Source organism: Phocoena phocoena, chromosome 4 (genome assembly GCF_963924675.1).
Source record: "Phocoena phocoena chromosome 4, mPhoPho1.1, whole genome shotgun sequence".
Classification (NCBI taxonomy): domain Eukaryota; kingdom Metazoa; phylum Chordata; class Mammalia; order Artiodactyla; family Phocoenidae; genus Phocoena; species Phocoena phocoena.
Window position 1 is genome coordinate 117,302,131 of NC_089222.1, and position 24,181 is coordinate 117,326,311.

General features: G+C 37.3%; 1 protein-coding gene across 1 annotated transcript in view; it reads left to right on the top strand.

Annotated features, from left to right (window-relative positions):
- LOC136122079 (multidrug resistance-associated protein 1-like) overlaps positions 1-24,181 on the top strand; it is an 83,370-nt gene that overhangs the window by 47,237 nt on the left and 11,952 nt on the right. Inside the window, exons 16-23 of the mRNA XM_065875893.1 lie at positions 1,061-1,136; positions 8,031-8,091; positions 8,544-8,763; positions 14,613-14,767; positions 16,635-16,790; positions 19,956-20,155; positions 21,122-21,248; positions 22,877-22,978. Coding sequence (XP_065731965.1) covers positions 1,061-1,136; positions 8,031-8,091; positions 8,544-8,763; positions 14,613-14,767; positions 16,635-16,790; positions 19,956-20,155; positions 21,122-21,248; positions 22,877-22,978 — 1,097 coding nt within the window. The remainder of the gene's footprint in view (positions 1-1,060; positions 1,137-8,030; positions 8,092-8,543; positions 8,764-14,612; positions 14,768-16,634; positions 16,791-19,955; positions 20,156-21,121; positions 21,249-22,876; positions 22,979-24,181) is intronic.

Genomic DNA, 24,181 nt, shown 5'->3' on the forward strand with positions numbered 1-24,181 from the left:
CCCTTCAAAATAGGGGTAAACTTACCTGTTCTCTTTATATTATCAGCTCATTTTGGCACTCAAATTGTATAATGTATGTGAACACGTTCTATAAATATATAAATTCAAACATTATTATTATCAGCTATAAAGATGAAAATGTGCCTTAGGCAGGAGAGGATGAAACATCCCCAAATTGAATTTTAATTCTGTGAGACATGGGATCCCACGTTTCTTAGAGATAGTTGATGTAAATCAGAGGCTTCCTTTAAGGACCAGATGTTTACTTCTAGAAATAAGAAAACATAGAGTTCATATAAGAGACCTTAGAAATCTCCAAGTCCACTTCCTTCTTTTTAAAGATAAGAAGTCTGAAATTCAAGGAGGTTAAGTATTACACTGTGGGAAAAGACAAAAATCTGCCTAGCTCTGAGATGTTTCCCATCGAAGTCACTAACAGTAACTTGAACATCAGTCTTGTAGTTCTAGATGTGTGACTTTGATTAATGCTACCTGCTTTACTTCTCTGTGCTTTTTATCTGTAAAATAAGGATAATCATAGCATCTTCCTCACAGGAGTAGTTTTGAAACATAAGAGTTAAAATATGTAAAGTATTTAGAACATTGCCTGCCACGTAGGAAGCTATTATTAGTGACAATAGTAAGAACATGACAGAGATTCGGGGATTACCATTGCATGCTCTTAATACTTTTCACAATAATATTTGTCTATAAGACTTGATGATATTGCTTTTTTTTTTCAAAGACTGGAGTCATGTTCCTCTTGGGCAAATACTTAAACCTTCTGTGGAAGATCCAAAACAAGTTAGCACTCCTCTCTAATGTCTACGAAAGAACTTCTCCGTAGGCTTTTTCATTATGGAATCTTAGTTTTATTAAGACATTACAAAACATTTTAGGTGAATAAGAAATAATGGGGAAAATGAAAGGCTCCCAGTACACCTGTGGATCCAGAACACAAAAAATTCTCTAACTTGTATAATCTTTCATCATATTTCTCTCTATTTTGTGCATTGTTTGCTTTTATGGATATAAAAGCACTCACCGTCTTCTTCCGCAGCTCATGCTTTAAACCGAGTCAGTGTAATCAACTCCAGAACTGTACTGAAAGAACAAATCCTGGAGCAAAATGATAGGTGAGTATTAGGGTAATACCAGGCTCATAGGGATTATGGACTAATTAATTACATTTTTTAGCATTTAAAATGCATGCTATAAAAATGATCTGTACATTATGATGGATACAAAATGTACTTAGTGGTTTCCAAATTTTATACTATGAGTTACATGGTTGTACCTAAGTTTTTAAGTGAGATGTATGTGACTTCATTTGGGACACATAGTAACTCTCAGTAATTTGTAGCCAAATTCTACTAGAAGAAATCTACTCGGATTTCTGTGTGAGCTAAAGATATACCCCAAATGAATCTGTTTAGAAAAATTAGAGGAAGGAAGGGAAGGAGGGAGGAAAAGAATGATAAGGGAAAGGAAGAGAGAAATAAAAATAATAAAACTTTGACCCTGATTAGATTGTTATATTATACTTCTTTTTCATTTTTGTAAGTAACTAAAATGAACAGTGATTGAAGCAAATTAACCTAATCAGTTATTTGCCCTAATACTCCAACAGTTGCAAAGAGGAGACAAAAAAAAAAAAAAAAAAAAGGAATAATAGCAAAAAGTGGTTTAAAAAGTAAGTGGCTAGAATTATAGGGAGCTGCCACTGGTCAAAGTTGCTAAAATGGAGAATTGGAATGGATTAGAGAGAAGCAAATACTTCAGGATCAAATAGCTCAGAATTTTGTAGTTTTGACCTTGAGTGAATGAATGGACCTTGAATTTATTATTTTTTCTTTGAAAGGATTGGATATTCCTGGGGTTGTGTGATGATGTGGATGTTGCAGCTTGGAGCTTTGTGTACATACCAGGTTTAGCTGACTGAATAGGTAAATTAAATTATTCCTCTGGATCATAAAGACTTTGGACTGCTTTTCTTCTTTATTGTCTTGGTGTTGTCATCCAGTCTCATGACTTTAATTACCTTTACTCCAAGTTTATATCCCCAGCCCAACCTGTCCTCTGAACCCCAGAGTTGGACCCTCCTCTTTGATGTCTCATCTTCTTAGCGAATGGCAACACTCTTCTTCCAGTTGCTTAGATAAAATATCTTGCAATCACCCTTGACCTCTCTCTTACTCCATATCCAATCCATCCTCAGATCCCATTGGCTCTATCTTCAAAATATATCCAAGAATCCAGAATTCAAACACTCATCACTTTCACAGCTTCCCTTTGTCCAAATCACTATCATTTCTCCCCTGAATTATTATAATTGTCTTCTCTCTTTTTTTTTTTTTTTTTTTGCGGTACGCAGGCCTCTCACTGTTGTGGCCTCTCCCGTTGCGGAGCACAGGCTCCGGACCCACAGGCTCAGCGGCCATGGCTCACGGGCCCAGCCGCTCCGTGGCACGTGGGATCTTCCCGGACCGGGGCACGAACCCGTGTCCCCTGCATCGGCAGGCGGACTCTCAACCACGGCGCCACCAGGGAAGCCCTATAATTGTCTTCTTACAGGTCTTCCCGCCACCAGCCTTGCCCTGTACAGTCTTTGCAGCATAACATCCAGAGTGGTTTGTTTTACAAATATGAGTCAGATCATGTCATTCTTCTGCCCCAAATCTCCAAAGGATTCACATCTCAGAGTAAAATCCCGAGTCCTTACAATGACCTATAAAGCCTTGGAGGACCTAGACCTGTTTACCTTTCTCAGAACCTCCTAAAGCTCATCTCACTATTCTACTGCAGCAAGACTGACTCTGCTATTCCTGGAAGACTAGGCATGCGCCTCCCCTGGTGTCTTTGCACTTTCCGATCCCACCGCTTAGGGCATATTTCTCCCAGATATCCATATGACTTGCTTGCCCATCTTCTGCAGGTCTTCTGCTCAAATGTCACCTCATCAATGAAGACTTAGTTAGCCACCCTATTTTATACCACAATACTTCTTACCCCTTCCATGCTTTTTCCCCCATAATTTTTACTAATTATCAGCGTACTGGAAAATATACTTAGTTACTTTTATTTTGTCTTTCTCTTACCTCTAGGTTATAAGCTTTATAAGAGCAGGAATTTTTGTCTTTTTGTTCACTCTTCTATTGCCATCTACATAACACATTTCAACTAAACACTGAATAGCATGTGTTCAGTAAGTACTTTGAATGGATGAATAAATAACTAGAGACTGAAAACACACTCAAGGAACTTTTAATCCATCATTTATTTTATTTTATTTTTCTTACCATTATAACAATAAGTTTCATTTAAATGAGTGTCAGTTTTTAAGGATATCCAAGAAAAGCTAAAAAACACTGAAACAGACTTTGAAATTTCTGGGCTGTGGGATCTTCAAATCTCTAAATTATAAAGAGAGTTTTCACCTGTGTATAGTCTCACCATACACTCAATAAGTAGCTTGCTTTAAGGCTTAAATCTTAAAAATCAGTAAGTATTGTTATAAACATAATCATACCCTTTCCTCTGTAATAAATCATTTTTTCTATTTATAAGTCACGGTTAGTCATATCCAAATTGAACCTCTTAAAGTTTTTGTGAACCACTTTTACAAAATTTCTCCTTGAAAAGAGAACCCCAATCCCTATAAACGTTTGTTTACAGAACTGGTTTCTAAACATTTCTCAAGTTCTGGCGGCTCAAAGAGAAGCCAGCATGCTGAAACTTACTTCTTCAGTAGAGTACATCAAAAGGATCACCTCAATTCTACTATGGCACATTCATGTCAACAGAACCCAGCGTCAAACTTACTTTTTAATGACTGTGATAAAGATGTTATTGGAGGTCCATGAATCCCCGCATACCAATCTTTTCTTGTTTTTAGGCATGGCAATTATATCACTTTTATTTTTTGTTTGAGAGGTCAGAGACCTATTTTCATTTCTCCAAAACATGTGCATCTTTGCCTACTTCCATGTATTTCCTAGTTTATTATTTTCTATACTATTCCTAGTCTAGCTTTCATCATTTTTTATCTGCTTTACTATTTGGTAAGATAACATTACATGGGGAAAATTTTCCTGACTTTCAACCTAATTTTTTTTAACCATACCCAATTATTTCCAATTTATGCAGAATTAAGATAGAGTAGAGATTGGAAGATACAAACAGACAAGAACTTCACAATGGAGACTCTCTACAGTGGGATGTACTGAGATAGAACAATGAATCTTCCTCATGGAAGGGTTCACAGGGAAGCTAACTACCCATCAAGAGGGAGGTGGAAAGGAAGTTGGACTGAATAATGACTGAGAGTCCCTCCCTTTGAAATTTAAGAGTTAGAATTACATTATGATGTTAGTTTTGTTTTCAAATGGAGACTAAAATAAGTTGAACTGTTTCAATATTTTGTTTTTCATTTTTTGGTTTTAATTTATATGGTATATATTATTTTATTTCCTTAAATATTTATTACTATCTTCCCTGACCAAAATAAACTGGAAATGCTATTTTAGTATCTAGACTGCCCCCTTTTGGCTTTCATGTCAGACTCTATTAATCACTTTAATCCTCCCATACATACTCTATACTTTGCAACTGTATGCTCAGTTCAGGGATAACGGTTTCAGTATGTTAATTTTATATATTTTATACAAAAATATGCAGACCGGTATTATGCCGACTTTCCCAAGGGTTTCTGAAGGACAGAGCAAAACTCATTTTTAAAACTTCTCTACCAGCATAAAAAAATTTGCTCTTTTAAAATTCAAATAAAACCTGCTATTCACAACAAAGTGCCCAGGACCAAATGCAGAACTTTTGTGGAAAAAGGATAATTAACATTGTAGTTTGGAAAAACAGTACCCTCCTGTGTAGTGGCCAGTAAATTATTGGTCTTTCTTAGTTATGTCTAATTAGGATGCTTTAATTCCCTTTTAACAGTTGGGTTCATAGCATTTTATATCCAGTTACATTAAGAATTAATTTTTTGGCTTGACACCAATGCTAAATTTGCTTATCCAAACAGAAGCCATGCCAAGGGCTTGAAGGATGATGACAGTAATTAACCCAAATCATATACCAGGAGCTATTCCAATGAACGTGTCTGTTAAATAGTGTATCTTTTCCTGATGGTAAAGCTGATCCTACAAAGGGCATGCATGTACTGCAACCTCCCGCAGAATGTTTCTTGACACTAATGCCAGAGACGGAAAGGGAAGAACTACTGGGCTGATCAAATAGCCATTTCTTATTCTGATAAACAAAATGGGAAATGTGGAGAAATGGGGGCATGTACCTCAGTTTAGAATTTCTAGAGGTCAGTTTGATATTAGATATATCAAATGACTTAGAATGTAGCATATCGCATGCTCCTATGTCCCTACAAGGGACCATGAGAGATGTGTAAAGAGAATTATCATTACAGCAATAATTAAAGCAGGAAAAATCTGCAACCAGTATACATTTTGATTTTGTTAAATAAATCTTAATATAGTAAAATGATAAAATAGTATGTTGCCATTTGAAAAAATATAATGCTGTAATAGAATAATATTTGCGGTCCATTATATACTGAGTTACAAAGACCATGGGTAAAATTTTTTAAAAATTAAGACTTGTTATAGAGCAACATTTGAATTATGATACCACACATATAGAGAAAAGACTATAGCAATCCTCACCAGCATGTTAGCACCAAATATCTCTGGAATATAGCATTATGAGTATTTTGCTTCTGCTTGTCTTCGTCTGTTTTCTCTCTTCTCTCTCCTCTGTTGTCTTTGCTCCTCTTCGTGCCATTCTGTATTTTCCAAACATTTCTTCAGTAACACAATTCCAGAGGAATTGACAGCTACTTGGTGATTGGTTGGAAATGTGTCAATGTTGAGACAGAGGAAGCGTCGTGGCCAGAGAAAGCTTTTGAGGAGGTAGGAAATAACTGGTTTCGTGTAGGGCATGTTTGAGATAATCAAGCAGAGACGAAGTAGGTGGCAAGTAGGTTTTTTACCGTATGGATCTGGAGCTCAAGGAAGAGGTATGGACTTGAGAAATCCATGTGAGAGTCACCCACAAAGACGAAGGTTGTTGAAACTGGGAATGGATGAGAGTGCTCAGAAAAGAGTGTGGAGCATAGAAAGGAAATAATGACTAGAACTGGGCCTCAGGAAATACAAACGTTAAAGGAAGACAGAAACTAATGGAGGCCCAGAGAGGTGGGAGAAAACACAAATGTGTGATGGTAGGAAAGTAAGAGGAAATGTCTCTTCGACAAGGGAACGGTCAATGATGTTAAATGCCATGGAGAGTTTAAGTGAAATAATTTTTAAAGTATCCCATGAATACAGCAATAAGTATTGTACTTACTTTATCAAGGCCCCGTTGATGGAAACCGTTTCAGCCAGGTGCCAGAAAGTTCGAGGAGAAAAAGGTGGTTTGGCAGAAAAATGTTTGGCTACAGAAAGAAGGCAAGAAGTAGGGTAGTAACTGAACATAGAGTTGAGGGTGGAATCATTTTTGTGGTGATGGTATTAATTATAAGATGAGAAAAATGTGGAGTTCTCTGTGGGCTGAAGGGAAGAAGTCGCTAGAAAGGAAGAAGATGAAGATTAGAAAAGAGAGGAAACAATTCGGGGTCTCCTAGATTTGCCTTAAGCTAAGAATCCCTTGCATCATTTGTTTAAAAGACAGATTTCTAGAGGGGAAATCTTATAATCTGCATTTTTAAAAAACACTGTCAAGTGTGTCATCGACAGGAAAGTGTGGAAACGCTATATTTAATAAATGTATTTTGAGAAAATGGGGCTCATAAGGTTATCCTTAGATCTGAGGAGAAAACTACCTTTGTTTTTTACAGGAGAGAATTAGAAAAGGCTGGGTGGAGGTGCAGATAAAAGTAGAAGTGTGGTGACTGACTTCCCTATCTGCTTTGACTTTCTCCATCAAGTAGGACATGGGGGCCCCTTCTGAGGGAGATGCAAGAATTTCTAGGCACTATAAAAACCCAGGTGGAAGGAAGGTATTAATTTATGGTGGAGCCAGTTTGCTGGGCTCTATGATCTTTTGAAGCAGCACTCCGCAGGTGGGCAGCAAGTGTGACAAAGCTAACTTGTCAGTTTTAACGTTGAAATTTAATTGAAAGAAAGCTATTAAAGTTCAGAATGTCACCACAGTTTGGATGACATGGTAATCATGGAGTACAGGTTGGATAATAAAAGGAATCGAGACAGGGCCTAGGTTTGCCTGGGGCTGAGAGTTTCCCGGATGTGGGACAGTCAGTGCTAAAACCAGGAATATCCCAGGTAAACCAGGATCGTTAATCATTTTAGGGGGCAAGGATGATAGAAAGTTACATTTGGGAACTGGGGGTCTAGGTAGAATAAAAACCAAATACAGTGAGAGTAACTGAATGTACAATTTAGAAATAGAAAAGCTTATGTTATGGCCAGGGACTGTCAAGTTTTCAAAGGTGGATTAGTTCCAGGTGATAAGATTCATGGTTTGCGGTCATGAAAGTTGATGGCCAATGTAGAATGCAGAGGCAGGACTCTGGAAGTATGAAGGTCATGAAGGTGAAAAGAGATTGAGTTTAATACATTTGTCCTTGTCAGCTGTGACGTCACCCAGAATGGTGGCAGAACGAAGTGGGACGAATTAGCCCGATGCTAGTCTTCTGATAGGACAGGAGGCGAGTAGATGCGGAGGCACAGATTATGGTACAGCCAGATGGCATTGTCTTACACAATCTAGGGATTTGGTTCAAGTTTGAAGGATAATTATCTAGAAGAAGCAGTGAAAAAAATCATACAATATGCCCTGGCCCTAAAATATATGGGGTAAAAAAGAATAAACGATCTCCCTTCCAGCAGATTAAAGGAACATTGTTGTTATCACGGCAAGTCAGGTCTCTGTTAATGAAGTAGAAGCGTGTGCAACAAAGTGGTTGAGAATGTTTAACTTTTAAAAAAATGTTTAGTTGATCTAAAAACCTAAAAACAATGTACATCGTCTTGCTTTATCAGGCCCTTATTGGATCAAGGAAAACAGTTCTCAGTGAGAAAGGAGAAGGTCCCTGTTGGTGGGGTAAGCACCAGAATAACTAGTGTTATTTGTTACTAACCACTCAAATATAAATGTTATTAATAAATACCATATGTTTTTCATTGAATTTGAGGAAGGTTGCTATATGATAGTTTGAAGAAATTGAATTAAATGGAACAGTTGGACATTATAGTGGTGTTTAATTAGGATTACATGTTATTTAGCTATGTATATTCTGGTTTACTAATAATAGTAACTAACATTATTTCAACTTTTATTTTTAAGTGCTCGGGACTGTGCAGGCACTTCGCTTGTACTTATAAGGTGGCTACTAGCATTACTCCAATTTATAGATGAGTAATCTGAGGATTAGAGTAGTTAGTAACTTAGACCAAGATCATAAAGCTCAGGATATGTCAGAGCAGGGTTTAAATCTAGCTTGTGTGACTTTTAAGTACAGTAACTTATTTTTTTAAAAACAATTTTGCTTTTAGGTGAAGTTCTCAATCATTCTGAAGTACCTCCAAGCCTTCGGCTGGCTCTGGGTATGGCTGAATGTGGCCACTTACCTGGGGCAGAATTTGGTGGGAATTGGACAGAATCTATGGCTTAGTGCCTGGGCAAAAGAAGCAAAGCACATGAACGATTTCACAGAATGGAAGCGAATAAGAAGCAATAAACTTAACATCTATGGATTATTGGGATTAATGCAAGGTTAAACAAAAAGTCTAGCTGCTTTTCTTTTCTCTTTCTAACCTAATCGATTCAGATGCAAACGTAGGGCATTGTTTTACTTTTTAAAAATCTATGTCATAATATTCAAATACTTTGGGATAATTCAAATGCCTATGTTTTTAATTCATCATATTTGCAAGAGTAAACAAAAACGTGTATGTGTCAACTACATGGCCCACACTGAATATTATCAATTTGTCTCATTTAATCTTGACAATAAGTATTTAGAAAGGTGTCATTATCCCCATTTTACAGCTGAGGAAACTGAGTCTCATATGTTAAGTCAGTCAGGACTCAGAAGTCTTGAATACGTGGCCGTCCACTGTATATGTGAGGCTTGTGACTGATGGGAAGATCAGTAAGTGAGTCTTAAAAACGGCATTGTAAGTAAAGCTTAAAACTACATCGCAAGCAATATTCGTGTAAAAGTAGTAAAAGAAAACACTGTGAGGATTTAGAGCAGGGGAAAGCCATATTTGGTTGAGAGATTAAGGTAATTTCCAAGGCATAGTTGGCATTTGAGGTGACACTAAAAAGATGGATGGAATTTTGTTAGGGATCACAGAGGACAAAAGCTGATAGATGCAGAGAAAGATGTGAATAAAGACGGATGGGGAAGGTGAGGGGGATATAGGCATAGGTGAGGATGCCAGTCTGAGTAGTCTTTAAGTTATTGATAGGGCAGTAGGGGAACTAGAGGTGGAAAGGTAGTTTGGAGATGATAGTTGGAAAGGCAAGTAGAAAACTTTGAGAATTGGGGGAAAAAAGAAGTGACAGAATTTGGAGTTATTTTTCAGAATAAGAATACATTTTCAGTGATGAAAAAAGATGGATTTTTATTGGTGGGACTAAAGTCAGAGACCAGGGGGAAGTTGGGGTTAGTAGGGAAAAAATAATCAAGGATCTTCAGGAGTCTAGATGGGAGATAATCTAGTACAAAAAGATCTCTTATCTGATGCATCTCATTGTCACCCAAAGCATCTAGACTAGTGCTAACCAATGGGTAGGGAATGGAATAAGATTTGAATAAAGTATGAATGGAGGAAGGGTCAGAGAGCTGCAGTGGGACTGGAGAAAAGGGATGGATAGGAAAGACACTGTGGTGAAAACATATGTAAGAATTGCTGATTTGTGGGTAGGAAGAGAACATCACTCATGATTTTGAAGTTTGGGTAATTGAGAGAACAATGGAGACAAAAATAAAGAAACCAAGGACGAGGGAAGTCAGTTGGTAGAGCAGAGAAATGATTAATTCAATTTGGAGCACGTTTAATGGAAAGTGTGGATACATATTTTTCTGCTGTTTTTTTTTTCTCCCCAGTAGCAGAATAGATACACGTTGTCCTTCAAAGAAGTTAGGTGATTTGAAAGAGTAAGAAGAAAGACACTCAAAAGTATAGTACTCAAAAGTGTAGAACAATTAAAGGGAAGATCTTTTAAATTAATTAATTAACTTTTGGCTGCGTTTGGTCTTCATTGCTGCGCGCAGGCTTTCTCTAATTGCGGCGAGCAGGGGCTACTCTTTGTTGCGGTGCGTGGGCTCCTCATTGCGGTGGCTTCTCTTATCGTGGGGCACGGCCTTTAGGCACGAGGGCTTCGGTAGCTGTGGCTCACGGGCTCAGCAGTCGTGGCTCTAGAGCGCAGGCTCAGTAGTTGCGGCACACGGGCTCAGCCGCTCCGCGGCATGTGGGATCCTCCCGGACCAGGGCTCGAATCCGTGTCCCCTGCGTTGGCAGGCAGATTTTTAACCACTGAACCACCAGGGAAGCCCAAGGGAAGATTTTTTAAATAGACAGTTTTTTATGTGTTTATAAGAAGAAAGGAAGACAAAGAGAAGGAGAGTGATAAATTCAAATAAGAAATAACAAAGCCATCTACGTGGAAGTCTTGCTATCTAGGGATATGCATAGGGAAAACAGAGACGCATGCTTTTGGTAACAGAAAATGAAGATAACATTTAAAAATTTGTGATTTAGGGCCTTGCTTCTGTTTTCTGCTCTCCTATCTTATTTTTATTGCATGACCATAGTACTTCTTATAAGTATCTCCATCAGAAAGTAAGCAAATATTGTGAGACAAATTTATGTTTGTTTTGTCATTCTGTTAACAACATTCATTGAGGAAAGAGTTGTTATGTTAACAACTAAAATGAGATACCAGGACTTAGAATGCGTCTGGTTTTGAGTCAGTGAATCAAGTTTTTTGGCTTGTGATTTGCAGCTCGAGGAAAAAGTAGGTATTGACATCTAGAATGCTGAGCAGCAAAAGAAATGTCCCATATACATCTCTATATCTATGTCTGTCACACATATATAGGAGGGTTAAACTCTTACCAATCCAGTGAGCTCATGTTACAGTTTTAAGGGAGACTCAGTATCCTTCAGAGAATATTTTAAGTGAGCAAATACTGTTTTTCCTATACTAGACAAGGTATGCAAGTTTAGTGTTCAAAATTTTCCTTGTGTAAGGTCTTGCTTTTAATTAACTATCAGTAGGTATAGAAAGTATTTTGTAGTAAAGGTAACAGATTATGCAGAGTTTAATCAAAAGGATTTTTTCCTGATTGGATTTTTGTTTTTTACATTTAAAAACATTTAACTTTTTGACTTATTATTAAATACAATTATAAATTATTTCTTAAGAAATGAAAGTATATAATTTCTGACTTTTTTAGTAGTCCGCAGCTGTGTCCTATGGAACCTGGTTCAATCAAGAGCAGGCTGTATTCACTGATATCATCAAAGCTCACATTATTTTTTGAGCTTTAAAACATAAATAGCACTTTTACATGTTAATGCCAGAGGCTATGAATAATATAGAAGGCTAACATTCAAAGAAAACTGGAGTACTGAAGCAGAAAACATTGCATCTATATTTTATAACAATAATAAAGATCTTACCTTATCTTCTGAAAAAGAAATAGCCCTGAACATTTTATTCCTGGTTCCCGGCTATTTCCTTTAGAATCTCTAGGGCACTCTGAACATCCTTAATCTATTGTGTTTTATGCCCCCTTGTTAGGAGCTTCCTTTTCCAACCCAATGTGTAAAATATAGGCGCCTTATTTTCAAAGTGCAATGTTTAAGGAGTACACCAGTCTAAGATGAGTGAGTAGATCATTTACTTTACTTACCTCACAAAAATTCCACTGAAATGACAGTGAATAAATATAAAAGTAAAGGGTTCAGGGGATTTCAGAGTGATAAATGTCTACATAAGCGATTATACTGATAATCAAGGGTAGAAGAACCTGCAACCAGGAACAGATACTAGATGAAACTGTAAAAGAATAGGGAGCGGTTCAGTCTAGCTGTGGAGGAACGCAGGTACAGAGAGTAGGATTGAGTAGCGTTGAAATAATCAAAGTGATTCACTAGAACATTGTTCTCCTGTTACCAACTGGCACAGCAGTAGTACAGTGAAAACTAGGAAGCTGATGTTTAAAAAGGAAATTAGGGTTACTAGTGTGTGTGACCTACATAGAAGAAAGCCTCCTTATGTGGCTTTTGGAGAAGTTCCAGTCTATGTCTAGATCACCATATGAGACTTCCAGTGTCACACCCACTTAAGTGGAATTTCCATTCAGAGGAGATTGGGGAAAATTAATGTGTACACAGGCAGAAGAAAGCCACACCAGGTACCTCTTAATTCACCATGTTTTTTTTTTAATTTTTTTTTTATCACCATGTCTTTATCTTGCACGTTTTAACTGGTAATGATGGATGGTCATGCATTTTAATCAAGTGAGCAGTACAGATAAGAGCCAACAAATAGAGCAGTGGAGCCCGGAAGTAAAATAGTCATATTTGATATGTAAGAGAAGCTTAAAATTAGTATCTTCAGATATTCAAAAGCAGAGGCAAAGCAAGAGCAGAATGTGCTTAAATAAGTTCAATCTAAGAACAAGAAAGTTCTTAAAAAATTTAAAGAATTTAAAAAGATTGTACAAGTGTGAGAAGATAAGTCGGTAGAAATTGTCCCAGATGTACAACATCAAAAACATAGATGGCAAATGATAAATAAGGAAAAATTAGAGGAATAATCCAAGATGTCCAACATCCATACAATAAGACACAGTAAATGCAGATGGAAATTATCAAATGCATAATATTTAACGACATTTTCTGTAACTGAAGAATACTAAAGCCTGTTCCCACAAAAATTTCCAGTTTAGAGCAGAAATACAGAGGGTTCCAAGAGAGCAGTTTATGTTGCTGGATGAGGGGGTGAAACAGGATGAAAGAAGTAATAGACTATCTGCTGAGTTTAAACATATTCCAAAGAGATTCGCTGACTATTGAATTGTTTGGGGATAGATTAGTGCTTGTTGCATAGAAAAATAGTGGTACAAGCATTATACATTTAGTGAACATAATGAATATTATGTTTAGAAGTAATGTAAACACAATATTTGAGAACAAAAGGGCAACAACCTATTTTTGGAAGGACTAGAAGCAAGTATGGGGAGTGAGGTAGGAAAATAATAGAAAGTATTTAAGAGTAAGAAATTATTAAAGAGCAGTGTGTGATGTTATTTAAAATATAAAGGAACTAGCTAAAAGAATTTGAGGTTGGAACAAGAATCCTGTTGGCAACACACTTTTACTAACAATTTTGTATAGTAGAGATCAGCGGTGCAATTATGTATCCCAGAAGACTCAAGAGCAAATGGCTTAAATAACATGGAAATTTATTGATGCCTCAAATGGAAAAGTCCAAGCACAAGTTTTTAAACACACTTGATCCAGGGGCTCAAACAAAGTGTCCACCATGCTTTCTCAGTTCTGCTCATTTTCCTCTTTTCCTGAGCCATTCTCAGGCTTCACATGGTGATGAAAATGTTCTCTTTCATAGAACCTCTTTCCATAGAAATCCATGAAATTACTCTCCTTGAAACAATTTGAGTCACATATCCACCCTTGAACCAATCATTGTAACCAAGCATTTCTTCCTCCACCCCTACAAGTTCCCTAGTTGGGGGATTCTTTGTCCTTTCATTTCTTCTTACACACCTGGATAGTTCTTTTCTGAGCTTGTCTCTTTCTTGTTATATTTTTGTCAAACACAGCTACCAATAGTCAATAGATGCTACTAACTGTGTTTTAACCTGTTCCACTGAAGCTACATGTTTATTATATTTTCTAACTTTTTAGTTTTTTCAAGAACCTTCTCACCAACCAAACCGTAATAGCTTGACAGACCAAAAATAGTTTATTCATGACTCATACCACTTGTCCACTGTAGGTCAGGAAAGGGACTCTTCTGATTCTAGGGCCCAAGATGAAGAAGCAATCCAACCACTATTTTAAATGTTGGCAGGCACTGTGCAAAGGGAATAGGAGCTTTAGCAAGTCTGACACCTGGAAGTATCATGTGAAATATCTCAACTTACCGTTCAGAACTATTCATTCGATTCCATCAATCACAAGGAGGTCAGAAAGTGCAATTCTACCATGGACCTAGAAGCTAGGAGAACTGAAATTATTTGTCTAGCAGCATCAGTCACTACCACATTGTCTTTCAGGACATCATAAAGTTAATAGGTTGCCAAAATTCTGTCAACCCGGTTGATCTGTTATCTTTAGAGCATTTCTCTAGAACCTATGCTCGTGAATAAGGAGAGCACTGCTCTTATAGTGCACCAGAGTGTCCGTATTTATCTTCCATGCACCATATGCATTTATACTTAGTTTGGTCCACAGTGATACATTTTTAAGTTTGATATTTGAGTTTTCCATTAAAAATAAATGCTATTACAAGCAATCTTTTGAGAGTTAAAATTCAGAATTTAAGCTGTTAACGTGTCATTGATAACCATTTGTGTTTAGGTCTCTTTGTTTGCTCGGGAGCTTATGTACTCACCAGAGGATCCTTGGCTGCCTCTCGAACTTTGCATGCTCAACTGTTGGATAATGTGCTGCATCTCCCACTCCAGTTCTTTGAAACCAATCCCATAGGCCAGATTGTCAATCGGTTCACCAAGGTAAGTAAGCCATACCTTATTAAATAGCATACGTATAAATGATCCACATTTAGTACCTTATTATCTCATTTGTAAAAAATATCATTCTAAAAAGATGGGGTTACGTTTAGGGTAGATTTCATTGTTATTTTATTTCTAATTCTTGGGACATTTATAATTGATGTATAGCAGAGTCACATCTTACACACATACTTAAAATAACCCTTAAAAATTGCTGAAAGAATCCAAGAAGTACATGTGCTCTGGTGTCTACAACTCCAATTCTTATACACATTTAGTTTGAGAATCAGTGGTTCAGGCTGAGGAGGGGGAGAAATGTAAGTCTGTATCGACATATCCAGATTTTAAGCATTCTGCCTTTAAAAGAACTATCGACTCGTTAATGGCAAATGGGGGATGGGTAGAGGTTCCCAGAGTGTCTCTGCTAACCTATAGGGTTTTGCCCATTGTGTTTACTACGAAGTACTTGTAATTGTACTGTCCAATAAAATGTAATGCAAGCCACAGAGGTAATTTAAAATTTTCTAGTAGCCACAATATAAAAGTAAAAAGAAACAGTTGAAGTAATTATTTATAATAATATATTTTAACAGAAAATATCTGAAACATTACTTTAAAGTATAATCAATGTAAAATTATTGATTGAATATTTTATTTTTCTCCTACAAAGTCTTCAAAATCTGGTTTGTGTAATAGACTTCTGTTAGATCTCAGTTTGCAGCAGCCATGTGGCTTCTGTATTAGTGCATAGCCATGATCTTAAAATATGGCAATATATTTTTGTGTATATGAAAAACATTTGGTGTGGTATGGGGGAAAATGAGGATAAAACATCAAAGTATAAATGAGAATACCTAGCATAATCAATTTTTGTTGGAGTATTAAATCTTGCTTAATCATACCAGTGTCACACTGTTCTTTGAAAGTTTATAGAAGAACTTGATCACCAGTGTTCTTTGTCTCCCAGTGGACATATCACTATGACCCTCCTAAACAACTCGCATTATTATACAGTAACATGACAAACGATTGGGTCTTGAACAGATGAGAATATGAGAAGGTGTATTTTTAAAGACAGGCAGGAAGTTACGTATGAATATGATGCTCTTACACTATTTGGTATGTGAGATAATCAGGGAAGTCCCAAAGCAAGGCTGAGAAGAAAGAAAATTCTATCTCCATTCTTTATCAGTTTTGTCCTAAACTGAATACTCCATCCCTTCAAGGTTGAGTGCCTTCCTATTCCCTGGGATCTCTAGGGTCGTACCTTATACCACAAACATAGCTTTAAGTTACATGTGAACTGATGCATGACCTTCCCATGTCCATTTCTCAGTCCCATTGTCCACCTCTATCTTTCGGTTTTTAATTTTGTAAGTGAAGATTATTTTGTTTTCCTGTTTCTTCTGATATTGGCAGGATCCAGCTATCCAAGAAGGTCACTGGACATGTTCTCAGTGGATAAGAATGGCCCAGGAGTGTTTTACAGTTTTTAGGGAGTGAATAATGGCAGACCAATGTCCCTGAATACCCAACTACCGGGGTTTGGACTCTTTTTTTTTTTTTAACAGAGTCTGATTTCAGTCATATAAATTAAGTGCCATGTAGTTGTCATTGGGAAGTACAAATTGCTTGATCATAGACATATTGGTACTAGAACACCCTCTTAATTGTTACAGCTGAAAAATACCTGGGGGTGGGCTGGGGAGGGCAGAGATCATATATTGAATAGTTAGATATTTAATAATCAGATTGTCACATCTGGGTAAATGTTTTTATTTTTACAATGAATGATATATGTCTTCTTCCCCTCATTTTAAACCAATGAAAAGTTAAAAATAAAGTGACTCGATATCAAATTTTTCAGGACATGTGTATAATTGATATGCGTTTCCATTACTACTTACGGACCTGGCTGAATTGTACACTGGATGTTATTGGAACAGTTTTGGTCATTGTGGGAGCTTTACCACTCTTCATTCTGGGGATTATTCCTTTGGTTTTCCTCTATTTCACTATACAAGTAAGTACACGGATTTTTATGTGTATTAATAACTTATAAGTTCACAGTCAAATATAGTTTCAGACCCACTTAGATTGCCTATTAGTTAAGGTTCTCTAAGGAGCAGACATCAAGAAAGGATTAGATGTACTAGAGAATTGCTGGGGGAAATGCCTGTAAAAGATAAAGGAGAGGGAGCAAGACAAGGCTGGGTGAGCCCTTCGACAGTGAGGCAGGTCTGCTCCCTTCGAGGGAGAAGGAAGAGGATTGAGTAGGAAGAGTCTTGGACTGCAGAACGGTTCCATAAGAGGTTTGGTTGAATGAATGGGAAGTCCACAACCAACACTGCCCAGTGGATGCTCCCATGTGACCCCTGAATGGGCTTGTTTTAGCACCCCTGCCATGCTCAGTCTTTGTCTGGGAGTCATCTGTGGGAAAAATGGCCTTCATTCTACTATAGTAGTGGATTTGGAGGGGCAGCGGCTGGGCTGTCAGTCAGCTATGGGCCCTGCAACAGGAGAACTGAGTTGTGCATTTTCATGGCCACCATAAAACCTAGGTGTTGTTTACATTTTAGCAGAAAGTTAATTTGCCTGAAGATCCAAGAGAGAAGCACATATTGCCTTTTGCCCTGTTATCCCTGCTGTCAACAAACTATTGCTGGAAGAACTACAACAGATCTCTCATGATATGTATATATCCTTATATTCCAATTAAAATGTGGTCAACTGGAGGCTTCCCTGGTGGCGCAGTGGTTGAGAGTCCGCCTGCCGATGCAGGGGGCACGGGTTCGTGCCCCGGTACGGGAAGATCCCACATGCCGCGGAGCAGCTGGACCCATGAGCCATGGCCACTGAGCCTGTAAAATGTGGTCAACCAGTTTGAATTCCAAAATTATGTCACTGTGAGGTTGTAGTGTAAAAACAAAATTTCTTAACACATATTTAAATTAAATATAAAAGTTTTTTGAGGTTCTTTATACAAAAGGATGCAGTTCTTGTAGTTTAATGTTTTCTCAACCTAAGTTTTCAAATTCATATTGGAGTTTAATTTTTCCAACCAGGATGTTAATCATTTGCTCATTTCTGCACCTGTACTATCATTATTCCTCCTACTTCCTATGTTGTCCCTCTTCTCTCTGCCTGTCTGGATCTTACTTACCCTTCATGCCTAGGTTATATTCTACTTTCTGTGAGAAGCATTCTCTACCAAAGTAGGGCAAAGAGATATGACTCATGTAGGTATTATGGATTTATTATGATGCTAGTATTATAGGCTGGTTTCTTTTTTTTTTTTGTTCTTGTTGTCATTTTATTTATTTATTTATTTATTTATTCATTTATTTATTTACTAGACCAAAAATTGTCTCCTCAATGAGATTGTAAGTCCTCTGGGGCAGACAATATGTCTTATAGTTAGAAAAAAAAAAAAAGTCAAGAAATTGAGGAATGGTGTTGAGGATCAATTGTGTCTGCTTAAAAAAACAAAAACAACAAAATATATCACAAGTGATAGTCTTGTGGTTGGTGCACTATAACAGGGTGTCTGGGAGTGGAAAAGAGTCTAGAAACCATGTCTTGTTAGGCGGAACTTTATAGGGTGAGCCCTGAATGAAGATTCAGGAACTTCAGATTACTTTCCTGACTCCTGTGTTTGGTATGTCACTTTCTTTTCCAGGCTTCATTTCTTTTCCCTGTAAAATAAGAGGTTTGCTTTAGGTCAGTACTACTCAAAGTGTGGTCCCTGGACCCATGGGCCTATAGAATCAGAATATCTTTTTTAAAAAATCACATTTTACAACCAAAATATACACAATTTTTATTTGCTAATCATACCCTGATAGATCAGAGGGAAATAAAGAATTCCTCACAGAAGTCTGTGTTTTTAAAATCCTTCTGGTAATTTTTACTAAAGTATGAGAAGCACTGATCTAAATCAAATGTTCTTAAACTCAGTGCTCTGGTCAGTTTCATGGAAGGACCCCAGGGCTTCTATAATTCATTGAACTTTAATGAAACTACCTTTGAGACAATCTCTTAAGTCCTCTTGCAGGCTCAGAATGCCGTAATCGTTTGTATTCTCTAGAGCACTTAGCATAGAGCAGAGCTTGTAAACTGTAAGCTGACAGGCCACATGTAGCGTCAGGTATGTTTTAGCGTAGCTTGCTTAATGTTTTTACCAAAATGGAGACATTTTTAAAATTAGGAATTTTACATAAAATTCCAGATCTGAAGATTTTCATGAAAATAATTGCAAGATGTAGCAAACTCTTTATTTTCATTTCCAGTTTGTAGCAATTACGTGGAGCTGATGAAGGATCCACCCATCCCAGCTGTCCTCAGCCCAAGTCAGAGGGGAAGTAGTCAATTATAATTGTGGCCACATTGGTTTTTTTGGCAGAAAAAAATAAAGAAAAATTTTTCCATAACTATATTAAGGTACAAAAATATTATTGTTTGTACATTTGGTTGGCTTCCTTCATTTAATGAGTTAACCACCTGGCCACACTTCCAACATGTAACATAGAGCTTTTTCCACAGTAGGTACTCAATAATGGGTGTTTGAGAGCGTTATCAAAGTGAAATTTTGCCCAATTATGTTCTAGTTGTGCTATCCAGAATTTGGGCTTTTTACTGTTACAAAGGTGCATTTGTTTCCTGGGGCTCCTGTAACAAACTTGGTGGCTTAAAACAACAGAAAGTTTATTCTCTCACAGTTCTGGAGGCCAAAAGTCCAAAATCTAGGAGTAGGCAGGGTTGGCTTCTTCCGGAAGCTCTGAGGGAGCCATCTGTTGCATGCTTCTCTCCTAGCTTCCGGTGGCTGTCAGAGACCCCTGGCATTTTCCTTGACTCCTAGGTCCATCACTCCAGTCTCATCTTCACATGGCTTTCTCCCTGTGTCTGTGTCTTCTCCTTTTCTACTTTTTATAATGACGCTCAGATTGTATTTAGGGCCCACCCGAAATCCAGGATGATCTCATCTCAAGAACCTTAATGACATCTGCAAAGATCCTATTTCCAAATAAGGTCACATTCACAGGTACTGGAGGTTAGAACTTGAACTTAACTTTTGGGGGCTGCTCTTTAGTTACACAAGTATCCACTACACAAGTATCTTGCCATTTTCAAACTACTGAAGCAATTGTGCCTACATCTTCCCAACCGCCTCTTTCTGTTTTCCTGTTAGAGATACTACGTGGCAAGCTCTCGGCAGATTCGGCGGCTGGCAGGAGCATCTCGCTCTCCTGTCCTTTCCCACTTTAGCGAGACTCTCCTTGGGGTGTCCACTATCAGGGCATTTGGACATGAACAGAGGTTCATCCAGCAAAACAAAGATGTGGTGAATGAGAATTTGGTCTGTTTCTACAACAATGTGATTTCGAACAGGTAAGTCATATTCACATACCCAGTTCAGGACTAGTCTCTTCTTGGATATTTTATTCACTAACTTCTAAACAAAAAGTGTTTTTTTGTTTTGTTTTGTTTTTTGCGGTACGTGGGCCTCTCACTGTTGTGGCCTCTCCCGTTGCGGAGCACAGGCTCCGGACGCGCAGGCTCAGCGGCCATGGCTCACGGGCCCAGCCGCTCCGCGGCATGTGGGATCTTCCCGGACCGGGGCACGAACCCGTATCTCTTGCATCGGCAGGCGGACTCTCAACCACTGCGCCACCAGGGAAGCCCCAGAAAGTGTTTTTAGTGATATTTCATCAAAAATATTAAAGCCTTAAATATTTCTAGTATTTAATATACACTTAAGTTAAAGTGTGTCTATTTATGTCCATATGAATCGTACATGCTACTTTACGTGAAAATAAGGTCCCACGTTTTTTGAAGGTTATACAGGATGCTATTAGAATTAGTAAAGATGTGACTCTTTGTTGTATTTTATATTTGTAGAACGGATTTTCTTTGCAAACAATAATCTATAATATTTTGAATTTGAAGCTATACATTTCACATAGAGGAGAAGAAAAACATTAAATAGTTGGGAACATGTTAACTTTTAGTGACTAATTTTATCATATAAAAAACGTGTATGTAATCAGAAAGGTAAGTGATTTTCCAATGGGATTTTAAGATAAATGCATCATTTCAGCTGATGTTCTTTTGTTTTGATTTTTAATTCTGATTAAGTTTTAAAGCAAAGTTCTGCAAAAGTAAAGTGTATTTTTATGCAGAGAAATCCTTTACTCTATCATCACTGCAAAACTCCTGTTTGATTGAGTTCTAAGTAAGTGTGAAAAAAGAGAATGCAGCTATTGATGTTTACTTCTTCAGTTTTCAGAGGAGAGTTCATACTAAGTGCACCAAAACTTTTGCATCTCAGTCCAGGAATATTTTCCATTATTACAGGTGGCTGTCTGTTAGACTTGAATTTCTTGGCAATTTAATGGTGTTCTTCGCTTCACTGCTTGCTGTGCAGGCTGGCAATTCTATGGATTCAGCAATAGTTGGTTTGTCCATATCCTATGCCTTAAATGTAAGTAATAGTGATTTTGTGGTATATGATATGTTTATAATCCAATTAATTAAGCTCTCTTCTCCTTTTCCTGTCTGAATTATAGATTGTATTAACTAAGTAATGAGAGACAAATCTGGATTACCCTGGAGGCTCATTTCTTTCTTTTGCTACTAGCAAGAGAGCTAGCTCAGTATTTCTAAGTTAGCTCACAGAGAAATCAGGCTGATACCCAAGGCTCAGTGCCAGAGGATCCAGGAAACTCCTGCTGTTGAATCATTACCCAGAAGTTTCCTGTTCTCCTATCCTTATAGAGTTATAAAGTATAACAGGGATAGGGCCCCTCTCTACCGTGGCCTGTCCATCTGGTTTGCCCAAACTAAGCAGGGAGATAATGCAAGCTCTGGGGAGAATATATGCTCTGCTTGTAATTCTTTCCCTAATAAGCCCTATTTTATATGATACTGCAAAGTGCTAGTGGTATGCTGTGTGCAAGTCCCCTTAGTAAAATAGAAAATATATCAAACTGCTCAATATAATTCCATATTATTTAAAAGATGGGTCTACGTGATTTGCGTACATGCCCTTAGTCCCTTATCTAAAAGCCTCAAGTCAGTTGCATTTCAGAATTCAGAACTTAGGCTTCTAGAAAGGAAATATAATACATTTAACATATATATATATATATATATATATACACACACAAATAAATATATCCATATATATGTATGTATGTATGTATGTATATATGCAGGGCCTGGGGCAGAACTCTGTAATCAAACTCTTTGTTCTGCAGTGAAATATGTGAATGTACATCCTAAGTGGGTTAAATCAACACTTTAAGGAGACCCACATCAGTTCAGTCAGGTTGGCCATCAAATGGTTTAGCACCAAACTCAAGAAAAATCTGAATCGTGAGAGTTTTGTGACTTTCAGAACTAGATTTGAAGTTACAACCTTGGGGAAATTATATGTAGGGATAATTTGCGTGAGAAGAAAGTAGAGTTTGGGGGTAAAAAAGGAGACAGGAGTAGTCAGAAAATTCCTTCTAATGGAAGCTGGTAAAGAATGCCAAAGGTAACATTGTGTACAAATTTTTTCCTCACTTAGGATGTACATTTCTTAAGGTATAGCCCATCAGTCTTGGTATTCATCATCTCTTACACCAAGTATGGTCTCCTTTAATATATGTTGAACTCTATTCATTCCATCTTCTGACAGATAACCATTGTTTATGATATTAATGAATTTAACAAACTTAAAGAAGCACATATGGGGCTTCCCTGGTGGCGCAGTGGTTGAGAGTCCGCCTGCTGATGCAGGGGACGCGGGTTCGTGCCCCGGTCCGGGAGGATCCCGCATGCCGCGGAGCGGCTGGGCCCGTGAGCCATGGCCGCTGAGCCTGCGCGTCCGGAGCCTGTGCTCCGCAACGGGAGAGGCCACAGCGGTGAGAGGCCCGCGTAACGCATAAAAAAAAAAAAAAGCACATATGTGTGTCTAAGAATAAATATGCTTACTTCTAAAGTTGTTAAATAATTCTAACAAATAAAATATATGAAAATTCTGAAAAATGAAGCTTTATAAAGTATTATTAATAGTATATAAAAGACTGATACTCATTCATTAAGCTCTTGGTTTTTCACCTCCAGATTACTCAATCTCTCAATTTTTGGGTAAGGAAAGCATGTGAAATTGAAACCAATGCAGTTTCCATTGAAAGAGTTTGTGAATATGAAAATATAGATAAAGAGGTAAGCACTTCTAAATAACTAATAAATGGATGCAGAATTAAGATATTGTAATACACCTTGAACTGACATCTTAAAAATCAATTTTGAACAAAACCTGCATTTCCAAATTTATGCTGTAATATTTTGCATTTCGACGAAATTAAAATTCAATCTATTGTAAAATACACCGTTATTTTATATAATCACTAAAGTAGAAAAAAAGCACTGTAAATTAAGACTGTTCATAAATTATAAGATACCCCATTTCAGTATTGTTATAAAAATGAAATATGAGCACCTGTTTTTAAGGGGCACAGTGATCTGTCCCCTACCAATGTAAAGTAAAATATGCAACCTGTGATTATAACTTTGTAAAGATTTTACATTGAGAAAAGTGTCTTAATGCAGTCACCTCACAATTATTTACAGTCTGATTGTCCAATTTCAAAATTAACTACGCCTTTACTGCTTATACCTTCTGTCCCATTTACTCATCATTAGCATGTCTGTGGATGGGAAGGAGAAGGAGAAAAAATCAGTCTGCTTTGTTCCCTTTAATTAACTATAATTTGGGAGAGAGAAGAATTAGACTATAGACAGAGTATAATGTTAGCATTATCTACATATTTTACTAATCTAGGGTACTTCTGTCTCCCAGTTCCATGAATTAACAGGGCAGATGATAAAGGGTATATGTGGAATTTCTGTATCTTCTTCAATCCATTTATAAAGGTATCTAAATCTTCGTGAAACTTTCCTCTTTTGCTCGCTCATAACTCGGAGGAAGGAGTGTTCCTCCTCCAAATAAAAACCTACAAATTTCCAGATGTATTTTGGAAACATATCTTTTCTCAGACCTTATTCCATTAACCACCTTCTCTAATTCCTAATTTCAGCCCCCCAACCCCTTTACTCCTTTCAGCCTATAAATATACTAAAATATTTTCTGCATACTCCAACTCCTAACTAAATTTTGAATCTTCCTCTAGATTCTTCCCTGGGTCTTACCTTCCTTTTTCATACACACTTCACGAAATATTAGTCTACCTTCACGATCACAATCACAGTTACCAATATCTAGTTTGTTCAGCTTATTGCCATGTAATGACTAATATAAAAATTGTATCATTTTCTATATTTTCTAAATCGTTTGCTATTAATATGTTTTTTTTTTTGAAAAAAAGACAGTAAAATGTGTGTGTGCACACACAAGCACACACACAT